At 34.0% G+C, this 16,098-nt stretch overlaps 1 protein-coding gene across 1 annotated transcript; it reads left to right on the top strand.

Moving 5' to 3' along the window:
* The first annotated feature begins 3,092 nt into the window (after positions 1-3,092).
* Positions 3,093-15,697, top strand: LOC111047701. The gene is made up of 4 exons (XM_022333517.2): positions 3,093-3,245; positions 9,122-9,359; positions 10,908-11,100; positions 14,979-15,697. The coding sequence occupies exons 2-4, from the start codon at positions 9,126-9,128 to the stop codon at positions 15,116-15,118; spliced, it is 567 nt and encodes a 188-aa protein (XP_022189209.1). The 5' UTR covers positions 3,093-3,245; positions 9,122-9,125; the 3' UTR covers positions 15,119-15,697.
* The last annotated feature ends 401 nt before the right edge of the window (positions 15,698-16,098 follow it).

Below are 16,098 nucleotides of genomic sequence, written 5' to 3' on the forward strand. Positions count from 1 at the left end.
ATGGAAAGACCAACGCAGCCAAGCTTTGATGGCCGACTTGGCGAGATGGCAAGTCGCAGGCTACAGGCTGGGCCAGCGACTGGGCTAAGCATGTTTATCATGCACACTCACACTCACACTCATGTTCATCATGCTTTTTTTATCAACGAGAGTCATCTAACAATAAATAAACCACTGGTAAATTACAAATTATACTGATAGCAAAATAATTTAACATCAAACAGATCAGCGGAGAAAAAATAAACAACATAAAATCGGAGATACAGAAACCTAACTTCGAAAAATTTTGCTCAAAGCCTTTCACTGTGGTGACGCAACAATGTGTATGACAACATTTGTGTATCATGCATGTCCTATACCGGTAGAGTTTAGTGTGTCTATGGGTCGGTTTCCGAGCTCGGGATTTAACTAAGTTCTAGACTTTAACTGGCTTTAAACTCTGGAGTCAGAAAATTGGCTTTCCGAGTCAGAGCGTTAACGTAGTCGAGGACTTGAATAGACTCTGGAGTTTAGAGATCACGTTAGACCCTGGAGTTTATAATTTCGCTTTCTGAGTGAACGGCTAATTATAAGTCCAAGACTTGAATTAGGTTCTCGTCTCTTTCCGAGTCGAGGACTTATAAAAAATCGTCAAGTCCAGAACTTAAAACAGCGTGATTTTAAACCCTCGACTGGGGTAGGGTTTAAATTCAGGGTAATATTTCTACTTAGACGTCTAAAGCCTCTTATTTCAAGGAAGCATCTTGTTGAAGTCTACTTTGCCTTATTCCACAGCCATATTATCTACGGAATGCAGATGTGGGGACATGCGCCCGGATGTAATGATGTGCTTCTTCAACAGAAAAAGGCATTAAGAATTTTGGACTCAGCCGGATACCTTGATCACTGTCGGCCGATCTTCATCAGACTGGGTATCTATACGGTGTTCAACCAGTATATTCTGCTCTCCTTGCTACACATAAAAAGTCATTATCACTCAATGACAAGAAGAGCCGATAAGCATTCGTATAATACCAGAAGGAAAGCAAAAATTGATGTACCCTTCTGCAAATTGAACAAGAAAAGAGACTGTTTCCCTGTACTGGCACAGAAGATGTTCAACGCGCTGCTAGATATGGTGAGGGATCTGGATGACAGAAGTTTTGATGAAAGGATTAGAGCCTGGCTGCGTGGGATGCCATTCTACTCTGTGGCTGAATACTTTCACTTTGAGGCCAACAAGTCTTTAATTTGATTCAAGTGATTTAGATTCCGACCGACCATCTCGATCTATTTTTAAGCTTTAAAAACATTAATGTTTGACAAGTTTTGTAAAAAAATTTATAATCAACGACGACCAAATTAGGTCTGAATATAAAATGACGCCGTCCATCCAGGAAGCTGGTCAATGACGAAGGACAAGTATGAAGTAGGCTAAGTAAGTATGAAGTATTCAAGTTCTAGACTTAACTGAGCAAACACAATTCAGTTATTGTTTTGAAGTAGATGAAAAGCCAAATAGATGTCATGTAATACCTAAATTATTTGGATTAGTCCATCTAAATTCATAATTCATAGTTTGCAAGTTTATTTTGAAATAAAATTGTATCAGAATTACATGTAAAAAACTAACCTTATTTTACGACTGACATAACGTAAAAATGTTCGAGAAAAATATTAAATAATACAAAGATTGCCTTGGAATATATATTCCAATCTGAATATTAATCAATGTCATATTCAACATAATAATAATAATATAACAATAATAAATAATTATTACATTTTTTCAAAACAAATACGTTCTCAAACTCAATAGCCTAATGAAATTTTTATTTCAAAATCATTGGTTAGGATCAATGATCAATAATAGCATAACTTGAAATGAAATGTTTATTCATTCATGTTTCAAAAGGTTAGGTTTTGCTTTGAATAGGCCTACAAAGAAATCAAAACGTATTTTTACAAAATAATTTGGAGAGCATGCTCATTTGAATTATCCCGCTGCAATCAGCTGTTTTCGTTTTGCTATAATGCCAACAATACAACAGCAAAATATTGTGAATTTCCTATTTTATGTTTATTGCGTTAAAGTCCTGGACTCAAATAAGTCGAGAACTCAATAGACCCCGGAGTTTAGAAGATAGAATCGTGACTCAGAAAGTCGATTTAGACCCGAGGTCCCGAGCGCTTATTTAAGTCATGGACTCTGTAAGTCCAGAACTTAGAGATCCCGAGCTCGAAAACCGGCCCTAAATCCCTAAAAGTACAACGTGCAACTCCTTAAGGTGCGTACAGATACGCGCCGCGAACATGAGCAATTCACTTTTAATCAGCTGTCCATTTCTGTATTTTTACAGAAACGGTATAAGATATAGATATATAAAGCTTGTCATCAGCTGATTAAAAGTAAATTGCTCATGTTCGCGGCGCGTAAATCTGTAGGCATCTTAAGAGTCGACTCAAGTCGCGCGGCTAGAGCACATAACCTATAAATTCATAAGATTTGATATTTAATTGGATTTTAATGTTGTATGAACATCATGGCTGCATATAAACTGGAAGTTTTGGCTACTATATAAATTGCTTTTACTATTCATATAATAATAATAAATTCATAGAATCTAATGAATTTATACGTTATGTGCTCCAACCGCTGTGGCTTGAGTCGTCGCTAAGAAATTATTGGGGTCAAAATGATACGGTACTTGCGAAAAAAAATTCAACGGAAAATCCGCTATTAAGAAAAAATATTTTTAAAAGTTGGAAATTTGGGGACTTGAACTTATATTGGAATTTATTTAAGAATTTCAAAAAATACACGTTTTTCGAGCTTTTCTTGCGGTCTATGGGTTTTTTCGAGAACTAATGGGTAGAAAATTGTTACACAAGTCAAGGAAAACAGAAATACGTATTCAATACTGAACTCAATTTTGTAAGGTCAAGTGAGCAGTATTTTTCTTTGAACTTTTTGAATTTGGCGCTTCTCAATATTATCGACTTGGGAGACTATCGCAAGAGTAGACAAATCGAAAACTGAATTCCTCATCAATGTACTAAAAAAAATATTTCTATCCTGATCCAGGTCATAAAATAACATTATAATTATTTTGTTCAAAACAATTTCACTGAAAAAATTTCTTTTGAATTTAATGCCCTTTCAAACTTTCAAGGTCGCCGCCTCGTGTCGCTACTGTCCAGCTGCTCAGCTCGTGATTATCGAGAAAAAATCGTCTGCCTTTCTTTGCGGTTGTACGGTATCTCAGGTTAGTAGACAAATTTAGTTTATAAAATGTTCATTTATTCATAATTTTCACTGATTATGCACATCATAAACTATTTATTTTCTATTTTGGCCATGGGAGAATTGTTGTATCTGATTTAATGCATATAGTCACTTGACTTTCATCAAGGTCCAATTTCAGCTTCACTTTGCGTGAAATATCAACTTGAAACATCCACTTTCAGTTCAAAGTTAATTTTAGAATCCGAATCGCTCAAATTTCAAGTAATTTTAGTTATTTCAGACATGCAATTTTTCAATGTTCATTGATTACTCAGATTGAACCACTATTTTTAGCTCCCAAGATTTAATGGATGATGATGACCATTCCACATCTTAACCATAATAGTAATAGTAATTTGGCCTATTGTTGCTTTATCGAGATTAAAGAGATCAATAATATCAAAATACTAGTAGTTCTAGTCTTGTATGAATACAACTCTCAATCTAATAAGAAGGGCCAGTAAGTACAGTATATTAATGTGAAGATTTAGCCATGTCATCTATTATTTTCTCCATTGAAAGTGCTAGAGACACTGTTTGCAGGGACACCGGACTTATCAAGGAGGTACCTTTATATCGTCTCCATATTTATAATATAAACATATATTACAACTTTTCTAATAATTAATTATAATAAATCGGTCAACTGACGGAAAAATGGAATATGCGGTAGGCAATTTAGAGGATGAATCGTCTCACAGACGATGATGAGATGGGAAATGATTCTAAATAAGATGAGTTTGTTGGTGACAATGACATTAGGTTGCTAATGATGTTTTTCATGAAAAGTGGATTCAATGTTATGGCTTGTTATGCCTATGCAGAATGTTAATGCTCACAAATCGGTTTCCGATCTCATACAGTACCTAAAGGAAAACAAAAGACTTGACACAGTAGAGCGACACAAAAATGCATAGAATAAAATAATCATTGTACCTGATAAACTGAAAATTCAGTTAAATAATAACTGATAGTTATGAATAAAAGAAGTTGGAGGTTAAAGAAATGTTTATGATGTTGAATATTGTCTACAACTAAAATAGTTGAGTTATCTGTAACATAGATAATAATAGTTAGGCCTATTTATGTATTGATATTAATATAGTCATGTATTGATATAGTTAGCTCTTGTTTTCGCTTTAGTATGTGATCGGAAACCGACTTGTGAGCATAAACATTCTGCATAGGCATAACAGGCATAGACATTGAATCCACTTTTCATGAAAATCATTATTAGCAACCTCCTGTAATTGTCACCAACAAACCCATCTTATTTAGAATCATTTTCCGTCTCACTATCGTCTGTGAGACGATTCATGGTCTACATTGCCTACTGCATATTCCATTTTTCTGTCAGTTGACCGATTTCTTATCATTAATTGTTGAAAAAAATTGTAATATTGTAAATATGTGGACGATTTGAAGGTACCTCCTTGAGAGACATTTATAAGTCCGGTGTCCCTGGAAAAACTTTCCACTTTCATTGGAGAAAATAATAGATGACATGGATAAATCTTCACAATATACTGTACTTTCTTAATGGCCCTTCTCATTAGTTTGAAAGTTGTAGGCTATTCATGAGCGAGGTCTACTGTTCGCAGAACTACTAGTAATAAGATGTTTCAATTTAATTATTCTATATAGTAATAATAATAATTTTATAATGATATATTATTAGAATAAGATCTGCAAAAAAAATCTGGTCGGAACGAGATTTGAACTTGGGTCACACAGTGTATCTAACTACGCTCCAACCGTCTTGGACACCATGCCCTAGTAACAGTGAATGCGAAAAAGTAGGAACATGAATTCCTGCATCTTCAGTTAGTTAGTTTACGGTTTTTTAAATATTACAAAAAACCCGGAGGTCTTACCAAAAATGTCACACCTTGGTTACACATACGTTTCTGCGCCTTGTTTCAAAGAACTTGCATACCAAATTTCATCCAAATCGGACAATAACTGCGGTACAAACAGACAAACGCCGATCGAGTCGAAACTAAGACCTCAGCTTCGCTTCGGTCAATTATTGTCAAATCAGCTGAAATAATATCAGTAAATTCACTCAATTCTAAAGTACAGTAATGTGATGCGTCAAAGCTAACCTATATCTTTATTTCCACTGTTGGACTTTTGATCAGAATGAATATTTAATATTACATCAGATATACCGGTATCAGCTATCCTCTATAGAAAGCAGAGAATCTGCAACGCTATCTCCTATCTTTCTTCTCTGCCATTATAACGTGGACCACACTATAGTCGTCCCTTAGGAATTGGACCTTTAACATTCAATGTCTGCAGCATATACCATTGGTTGCAGCTTGCCTCATTTGATAAGATATGAACTTTGGTTTGTATAAACTGCCATGAAACAAATTAAGATTTCTGTTTGAGAGACTTGAAGATGTAAATGTGAATCTTCTTCATACTGAGATAAAATGTAATGAAGTTTGGCGAGTCGCCGTATCCTAGTAAACGCAACTTCAGTCTGCTATTGCAGTCTTGCACTTATGTGGGCATCAGCATACTTATGCTTTGTTATTTGTTACAAAAACCAGCATAAACTTTGGGATCAAATTTATCACATTGACCATTCTGACCTGGGTCCTAGTTGCCCAGATTAGACCCAAGTGAATAGGAATACTCAAAATGTTTTATATACAGAATGGTGTATGTAACCCGGCTTTAGTGCTATTAAATATCTATCTGTTTACATATTAGTCTTTATTTTATGTTATTGATACAATAAGTAGTATACATCATAAAAATGATAGGGAGAGAAAAAATAAGGTAACCTTGTGCTATTCCTCTCCCAAATTTAGATAAGGTTACACATAGTCCGAAATAGGTTAATAGTCTATTATTTTAAATAGTCTCTTCCACTTGCTGTACAGGCCTGGCTGTGAGAAAATTTTCTGTACAATAGCTCTCACATTCAGTTCACTAGCTCATCCATATGGAATATCCACCACTGGATAGAAAAAGTTAGAATGAAAATTCACGTAATGAAAATTATCTTCTCATTGTTTTACTCCATCTGGCTCCGTTGCATGATAAAATACAAACTAATGTATACTATTTATAATGGAAGGAGTTGGCATATACATGTACTGGATACGCAATACATGTTTGACGCATCATCACGCCTGAACTACTGAACTGATTAACTTTAAATTTTTCATAAAGATCCTTAATTTACCGTGGATGGTTAAAGGCCTATTTTCATTTTTATTAATCAATTTATTATAATTTTAATCATTTAAACAAATTATTCATTCTATGATACAAAGTTTATGTAAGATAAAAGCCCAATCGAATAATTTTTATGTTGTAAATTATCACAATTTTTATAATTGATTTCATATCAACATGGAATTATAATAGTAAATTAAATCTTTTTGCAATGTAACAGACCATGCTAATTTGTGGAGCATGGATAGCACCTGCTTATAGTTGATAATAATAACCATGAATTAAAAAAAAAAAAAACACTTATGGAGTGAAAATGCATTTACATTGGTAGTGACGATCGTTTCGACCTGTTGTCGAATTATAATTATTATCATACCAGCAACAACAGGTCAAAACGATCGTCACTACCAATGTAAGTGCATTTTTTCACTCCATAAGTTTTTTCTTAAGCCCGGTCCAGACGCTCAAGTTTAGCTTCAGTCTTTTGCTCAAGCAAAAGTCAGTACATGTAAGTCGTTGCGTCTGGACGGTAAAACTGATGTGTGTTCAAGCTTATAAGTCGTCAAACTTAAAATGTATCGGCCTGGAATCTTTTTCCATCAAACCGTCCGTCTTTTGCCTATCCACAAAAATCTAAATCGCTTAAAAATGGAGATAGAGAAATTGTGATTTCAGATTCGGATTCAGCGCCCTCAAATTAATAAAATGCCTCGCGAGTATTTGAAAATAAGCAAGTTTTTTTATCGACTGTGTCTCGAGATGTGACATGTAAACAAAGCCATTCAGCGATTAACAGTAATATTCTTGTCATTATGTTGTTAAATATAGCATTATCCAGTTGAATCAGCGAAAAAATACGATATAAATTATTATTCATCTACCGGATATATGTCAACCATATACAATTCAGACTCAATGAGCCATATCAAGCCCAATTTCCATCGGTCATTAACAGAAGTCAAACATCATTGTCATGGCGATGGCAGGCATATCAAACATGAAATTATGAAAATCATTTCACTCAATACCCTTGTATTGTATAAGTACAATACCCTTAGCTTGTTGGCAATGTTTAATTAAAGGACATGCGCAGGACATACAGTAGCCTACTTCACTTGGTTTCTATTGCAGATTGCAGTATTCATTAACTTCTCAATAAGTGATTGTAGGCTATATTGAGCTGTCAAGTGTCCGGGCTATTATCATAAACAATTGTATGTGGTGAATCAGCATTAATATATTTTCAGTATTTATATATCAGTCTTATTATTAGTTATTTCATGTTATTTATCAGTTAGTTGGTTTATATAGTTATTCGTATTATATCAGATTTGCGCACATACCCACGCGAATTCATTATTGAATTAATTGAACTCTACAAAGCACACCCATGTCTTTGGATAATAAAATGTAAAGAGTATAGTGATGGAGATAAAAAGAGAAACGCTTATGATAATATTATACTAGTGAATAAATGTCAAGGAGCATAGATTGACTCCACTGCTACACTGCTACTAGGCACTGCTAGTAGCAACAAAAATAAACTCTATGCTTGTATAATCGATCGAAAAGAATTGATGAAAATTGTGAAATATGAACGCAGTGGAGCTGCGGTAAATAGGAAAACGGACCACATAAGACGGATGCGTGTGCACGCAATTTTTTTCTTGAACCAAACGATCCGTGTTTTGCTTGAGCAAAAAGACTGATGGTAAGACTGATGGTTGAGCGTCTGGACCCGGCTTTGAAATTCAAGTTTAATAGTAATAGTGAAAAATTATGGATATGCAACAGATTAATAATAACCAGCTGACTACTGATATTATTAGTTTGCATTTTAACATAAAATAGGCACAGCAATCGGCTCCTGTCAGTTCAATGTTTCAAATAACTCATATGAGTAGATAAATTTAATCCTAAGTTTTGTGTTGTTTTCTAAAAAAATATAAATTCACCAACTTTCACTGTAATCTATGTTTTCGATCACAGTTAATTCATCAATAGTGTCAGCAGTCAATTACAATAACGCATCTACCCAGCATCTTACTGGTAGGAATGAAGTTTAGAGCTGAAATTTATCGCTCTATGTTGAATTGAGAATCACAAGACTTCGAGATTCATTAAAAAGTATGTACTTTAAAAAGGATTTGTTTGGAGCGATTCTTAATACACCAATAATTACCGGTATTATTAATTTTAAAATCATTGTTTTCATTAGGTTGTGGCTTGTAACTTTTATTTTAATGTTTTTGACATAATACATAATTTGAGAGGTGTTGACTAGGTACTAGGCAAAATACTAATCATACATGCGAATAAAAAAACCTAAATACCAAGTAAATTATTTTTAACTGACAGAAGTAACGATGCTATTATTATTTCATATTATATTCGTCCAAATTACCACTCACGGAAGGGGCATTTGTGTGAAACTGTGTCAAACCAGTGCTTGTGACCTTTTGAAGTATTTCATTATATGTTTGCAAAATTGAACATACTTGTGTTTGTAAACATTTCCAAACCCAGAATTAATTATCGCATTTTACACAGTATCTATTATTTAAAGCAGAATCTCTTGTATAATTATGTTATTTTTTAAACATAATTAAAGACTTATTTCAACCTGTTTTTAATAATCTATTATTTGTTATGTTTGCTTAGGAAGATGCTGTCTAGTCAAGTAATTAAGAGTGGTCTAAAGGCTGCTCTGAGCACCAAAAAACCAGTGGCCGGTGCCATGATTGCCCGCAGTGCGCACCATGGTGTTGTAGACTATGAACTAGAGAAGATCGGCAAACGAGAGGTCGTCGGTTATGGAATGAATGGAGATCCCAACTACGTTGATAGATTCGACTTTCCATTCCCAGCTATCAGATTTAAGCCCGACGACGCAATTCAAGTAAGTAGATAGTTTGTAAGATTCCAATTTTTTATAACAGTTCTTTCATGTTACAAGGACGTCTATTAACTAACAGTATTTAGAGCAGTGGAAGATAACACACCAAGCTGGACACGATACAATCGGAAAAAAGCTCTGTGTATATAAAGTATATGGGAATGCGTCTGGTGTGACATGGTCTCTTCTATTCCAATGCTAAAGTATTCCCACTCGGTCATTTGGCCGGCTGAGTGTGATATCATCCTTAGAGGCCAAAATAGAGAGCATTCTATGTTACTGGTTAATAAATAGATTACATTTTTTGAACTAATTATTCTGCACCCTTCTAGTTCTAAGACACTACATGTTTCGGCTATGATGCCATTATAAAGAAATAGCACAGAAATATTTATTGGTAGAAATGGCACAGATTAATGTATTGTATAAAAATTCATTTGTATTATAAAATATTAAATTTAGAATTTAGACTGAATGCATCCCGACACATAGACTCTATAGTGGGATGCTACACGATAGTTTAAGGAAATTAATCCAAGTATGTAAAGGACTTTTTTCAATATTGTAAATGTTTTTTCCATGTTTAATAAATACCTCTGACATGGGTTACATGACAGAGAGAAATAATAAAATAATAATAATAATAAAGATTACAATATGTCTAGTTAGATTTCTATAATTTACAATAAGTTATATGAAGTTGGATAGTCTGAAATACTTCATTCTAATTTCGTTTCGATTAAGAATGACAAAGCCTATTGTACAGATTTGTATTCAATGGCGAATGAAAATAGAATATCCTAATCGTACTGGGATTACCTTGATACTTTGTAAGCACATGTAATTACATTGCAGTGTAAATTTTAAAATTGATAGATATTTTATAGCTGAAAAAACATCGGAATAATATTACTTACATATAATTTGTTCTGTAGATGGGGTAATATAGGTAGTTATATTGAAGCTTTAAAAACTGTAGGAAAGATTGAAGTAATAGTTTTGTGTTTAATGTTTCCTTTGAATAGTGTGGCATTACACCGGCTAACACTTGTCAATGTGAGACTTTATTGAAAACTTTGAAACTCACATTTTCATATAGGTTTAAGTACTGTAAACTTTACATCGTTCACACTATATGTAACTTGTGAACATGATGGTGACTCCTGATTCAATCGATTACTAGCATATACAGATAGTGGAGGAAATTATGAGCGATTGCAATATTATTAACTTAGTGGTTAGCGTGATATCTTATCAGTGTGCTTGAAGTCCCACTAACTGATGGTTCAGAAACTACTCAATGAAGATCCACTTACTTGTCATAATTATCATAATCATCTTCACACCCATCACCCACGCACAAGCCTGGGGCTCTTGTGGGCATCATTCTCAGAAAAAATTGTATGAGTTTTAAAATCATTAGTAAGATTAGAACTGTACAGTTGTTTTCGGCATAAGATTTTTCTATTCAAATACATTTTTTGTTTGCATGTATTCATCAGTTATCAACTTAGTTATGTATAGTTAGTTATGCAATTCTGTTGTTTGTAGGCTTTGAAAGAGAAAGAGAAGGGTGACTGGAAGAAACTTACCAAAGAGGAGAAGAAAGCTCTATACAGAGCCTCTTTCTGTCAGACATTTGCTGAATTCCAAGCTCCCACCGGCCAGTGGAAATCCATCTTCGGATGCTCACTCATCTTTGTCTCTCTAGGAATTTGGTGTCTCTACTTCACCAAACAATTCGGTAAATAATTTGTTCAATATGATATCTATTTGTCTGTAAAGTACATGCTCAATCTTTATCTCCTTTTTCATGTAGATTTGAAACTTTTCGAGTTCAATTCCACCAATTTTATGCATTCTATAGGATGGATTTTCAGTTCTGGTAGACAAATTTTTTGCAGTTTGTCTCTAAGAAACATAAATTTGTATCTGATAGTGTAGTTCGGAGCCCTTTGCAACCGTACAGATTCAGTAGTTGACAAAAATAATAAGTTACGATCAGTTGAAGGAATTCAAATTCAACCACCTTAAAACGATTTCTCCTAATAATACAAGGTGGTGCAGAGGAAACGCATGTTTTTCGAACCGCTATTACTCGGTGACGGGAGGGGGTATTGCCCTTGAACGAATGTTGGCAGACGGCCCATTCTATGCCATTTCAGTCGCTATGGAGCGTTGGAACATACAACATCGTGTGTTCGCTGTCGGGCAGTTCTTTAGAAACAATGAATCTGTAGTCACAGTGCGACGCTTTTCCGTCAATATTTTAGAGTTGGACGTCGAGGTGCAGTGCCTGATCGAAATATTGTACTCCAATGGGTTTACAGTGTTTTGAAGTAGTGGCTCTGTGATGAAAAAGAAACCTCTTGGTCTTCCCCATTCAGTTCGTACTCCGGAAAGTGTAGACCGAGTCAGAACGGCAGTTGCTACTAGTCCTAGACGATCGACTATACGACATTTGATCTACATTTTCCGGAGTAACTTCTAAACGCTGCAACCCATCGGAGTAACAGTATTTCGATCAGCTGCTCCTTGACGTCCAACTCTAAAATATTGATGTAAAAGCGTTGCACTGTGGCTACAGATTCATTGTTTCTAAAGAACTGCCCGACAGCGAACACACTAGCGCCTGAAATGGCATAGTATGAGTCGTCTGCCAACATTCGTTCAAGGGCGATACCCCTTCCCGTCGCCGAGTACTAGCGGTTCAAAAAACATGCGTTTCCTCTGCACCACTTTGTATAACCATTGCAGCAAGAGCCAATTAAAGAATTTGACGCCAGTACAATGACGTTATTTTACGATTTTTTAATTCAGTTGGATTTTCGTGCAACGTGCAACTGACCCAAAATACCATGCACCCAAGAACAATGGTTTTGTTGGCCATTATCAATGACTTATGGCCTTTAAAGTCATTAATCAAATCTTGTAATGTTGGTCAAAATAGCAGGTGTATTTCCTCTTATCGTTATTCGTGTTTATTATCCAAAATTATCAAAGCATTTCGAATAATATCAACACATTGCATTTAAAAGAAAAAACCTAACCTCCTTAACCTTTTCTTTAACATTTAAAACATAATTCAAGAGAACCTTTTAGGCTATGTTCATCTAATTTTATAGGCAAGACAAATTGAAATATGACCGATCTGATGACCTACCAAAATATCCCATCATAACTCATAGCAAATTAAAAACATAAGTGTTACAATCTATTATTGTGGCTATCCGTGGAGGAATTATGACTATTGTTTCATAGGCAGAACAGACTATCCAGTTTGTTTCGATCGTCACATCACATAAGCTATATGATAGCGTTACAAATTTTCACATGGTCTATTTCTGTTTTCTAGTTAACCTCATTCTAGTGGTCAACATAATTATCGTGGTTTTCCCGTACGCGATTATTTTGAAAATAGTGAGCCTGTGTACGCTACACAACGAGGTTTCCGACGACAGAATTCAACTTTTCATGCAACTTCGCCTTTCATAATGCTATCACAATTCGATCCTAGGCTTGGTTGAAGGAAACTGGTAGTGCACTAAGAAAGGAGACACTTCATGGACATGGCAAACCCTTCAGAACGTCAGAAAATATGCTGAGTGTGAGAAACAGCAGTTCAACGTTCTGTTGCATTGAGCATTAATTTCAGACCGGCGTTTGAGTAGGATTTAGCATTTTGATTCGAAGTTCCATAATTTCGAAGGCTAGCAGACTACGCTACTGCTCACATAACTGCATATTCTCTTGACGTTTTGAGATAATGTTTTCGGGATACCAAGTTTCTTTGACATGTAATGTTGGTTGTTTTGTGCGGCCACCAGATCTGAGCATTTGCGATCTCTTTGTTTAGGAATATTTGAAGGGAATGGTTTTCAAAGGCCGCCCTCACGTTCTAGCAATGTTGAAACAGCAGACAAAGAGAATACCATACCCTGCGATTTGTGTGCAAAATTTCGGAAATTGTCTTCAACAAGTAGAATATTTATTTCGCCAAAATACATAAGACAAATTTAAATTATAATAGATATTAATTTTTGGCACTGCCAGCAAAGTCAGACTTGTGTGCTAGGTGTGAGTTCGTAAAGATAACATTTTTAAAACTTAATATAAAATGGTAATTAGATTCAAAAGATAGAAAGCATTTTCGTTATATACCCTGACCTAAGTAAGTTTTTATTGCTCCTTAAAATTGCTTACTTGGTTCTGCCGCACCTTGTATTATCTTTTTACCATTTATTTGAGACCATATAATCTTAGACTAATTACCCTGAACCCTATACCCTATAGTATTTAGTTCAATAGCAATTGTAATTAGAAATTGACTTCTAATTGGATTTTTTGTAAGCATACTTGTAATTAGAAATTGAAACATTAAATCTTGGAATAAGAAAGACGAATAAAAATAAACCCAGCATTATGCTTGTTTTTTTAGTTTACTCGAGAGTTTTAGTTTTTTGGATGAACAAAATTATAAAGAATAATTAAAAAAAAGAGAATTGGCTACTCCGGCCCTTGTAGAAAGTGCAGTCCAATCCAACAGATCTGATTTAAAGTCATTTTAGTTTATTATACTCTGCAACGACCTGCATGTGGCCAAGTGTTATGTATTGTGTTTTTAAATATTCTATTGTTGACTATGCTTATTGCGATCTTTTACAGCAAATAAAATTCTTGTTTCTTGAAGTGTTAGCTGTTCATTATCATATCTAGTCATTTTCTTTGAAATTGCGGCGTTCTTCAAATCCCTAGTTATATTAAGAGAGGCCAGTAGCAGTCGGCCATATTGTGTTGATATACCATAACATCAATGTAAAAAGTCAAATCATGCGGTCTTTTAGAACACATCACGTCTACAGTTCACATAGGATTTTCGCGAAAAAATACATTTCATGAAGTATTTAATGTAGCAGGACAATAGCTTTCTCAAATTTTAAATATTTATTCTAAAAGTATTTAAAAAATGTTTAAACCTTTTTGCTGGCATTAGATATAGATAGATAGATATATTTATTGATAATTGTTACTAGGCTGTTGCCTATGGTAAAATTTACAAAAATTGACAATAAAATTAAATCAAACTCAAGAGATAAATATTGTCATTGTCAGATTGATAACGAGTTATTTTTAGTTGAATAGTCTATGTGTTGATTGGAATCTTATTATGAATTTCTGCTTATCTATTATTTTTATGATTCATACATTGTATTGTTTTCAATTTGATGAATTAAATTTGAAGAGCTTGAAGAACTTTGAGTAGTTTATCTTCGCTTTAATCAATTATTTTAAAAATTATAAACGTAAAAACAATTATAATTATTGTCCTGAAGAATTAAATTCTCTTTCCAATGACATAATATAGAACGTGAATTTCTGTCCATAAATATAAGGGTGCTATGTATTCCAAAATATTACATTGATCTTATGAGACCTAATTCAATATGGCCGACTGTTAACGCACACTGTTGAAATGTTCTCTCCTTTTCCTACAGCGTCATCAGTGATGTCGAATGATACACTTACTTCTTGTTCACTCTCATCTCTCCTATTTTGCATTAACCTTCGATTAAAATGAATCAATCTTATTCCTCTTGATAACTCAATTTATATATTTTTTAGGTTTTGGACCTAAATTCCCAAGAAGTTTCCAAGAAGATGCTCGTACTGCGCAGTTGCAGCGTTTGCTGGATATGGAATACAATATCATCGAAGGTCTCGCTTCCGAATACGATTATGAGAAGGAGCAATGGAAAAAGTAGAAGTTATTCTACGGTAATCTGTATATAAAAGAGTCGCGCTATAAAAACTTATTGTACAACTTTTGAAGATGTACGATATTAGTCAGAATGGTTGGTTACAAAGCGGTCGTACTAGCTGTGTATTAACCTCTAAGATGGCGTACTTGATAGCGACAATTAATTCACTAATTATTATACTTTTGTGTAATATTTGGCTCATAGAACAAACATTTTTTATTTTTAATTTGAAAATAATTTCATGAAATGAAATCTATTCAGCTTTGTTAACTTGTAATTCCGGAACATTTATTAATGTTCTACGATTACCTTATTATGTCTAGCACGTCAGAGATACCGTGCCCAATCACTTAACAAATAATTAAGTTTGAAATTAAGTCTTGTGTATTGAAATTAACCGGTGCAATCTAATTTCTCATTTGGAGCTTGTGTAGTTACCAATGTTACCAAATAAAAGTCCATGTTGGGCTTGCTTTGGATTTAAAAATCTATATAGCTACGTGCAAAGATGAATGTTTGTTTGTCTTATGATCAATCAATCGTTGGAAATAAAACGTAGTCGAATAAAGTAGTTGTTTCTAATGGATTTTTATCATTTCCTGTAAATAGACTTGTAGTTGAAACTTTGGTAAGTAGGCCTAATAATGATCGAGTGGAAGTGAAAAATGAAATTAGAAAATGAATAGGTTGATGACATTAAAGTGGTTTACTATTTAGATCAGCATTATCTCAGTAGAACTTGTACTTGGAGATTTTTTAAAGTCAATCCTGATTAGAGTTCAAAGTTTTGCATGATTATATTTAATTCAACTTTCTTAACTAAAACAATCAATTCCTTCGCATCTAAAACCATTCAAATCAAAAATATTTTACTGTTAAAACATTTGAAAGTAATTACAAAATATAGAATAACAATCATAAATACATAAAATAAACAATTTTTAAAATCTCAATGTTTGAACATACAGTAACTTATTAAGTAA

Source organism: Nilaparvata lugens, chromosome X (genome assembly GCF_014356525.2).
Source record: "Nilaparvata lugens isolate BPH chromosome X, ASM1435652v1, whole genome shotgun sequence".
Classification (NCBI taxonomy): domain Eukaryota; kingdom Metazoa; phylum Arthropoda; class Insecta; order Hemiptera; family Delphacidae; genus Nilaparvata; species Nilaparvata lugens.

Bases quoted from the DNA above. Each gene is read 5' to 3' on its own strand.
- LOC111047701 (XM_022333517.2), top strand. From the start codon at position 9,126: ATGCTGTCTAGTCAAGTAATTAAGAGTGGTCTAAAGGCTGCTCTGAGC. The intron at 9,360-10,907 runs GTAAGTAGATAG...TGTTGTTTGTAG, and splicing joins AGCCCGACGACGCAATTCAA to GCTTTGAAAGAGAAAGAGAA. The intron at 11,101-14,978 runs GTAAATAATTTG...TATATTTTTTAG, and splicing joins CTACTTCACCAAACAATTCG to GTTTTGGACCTAAATTCCCA.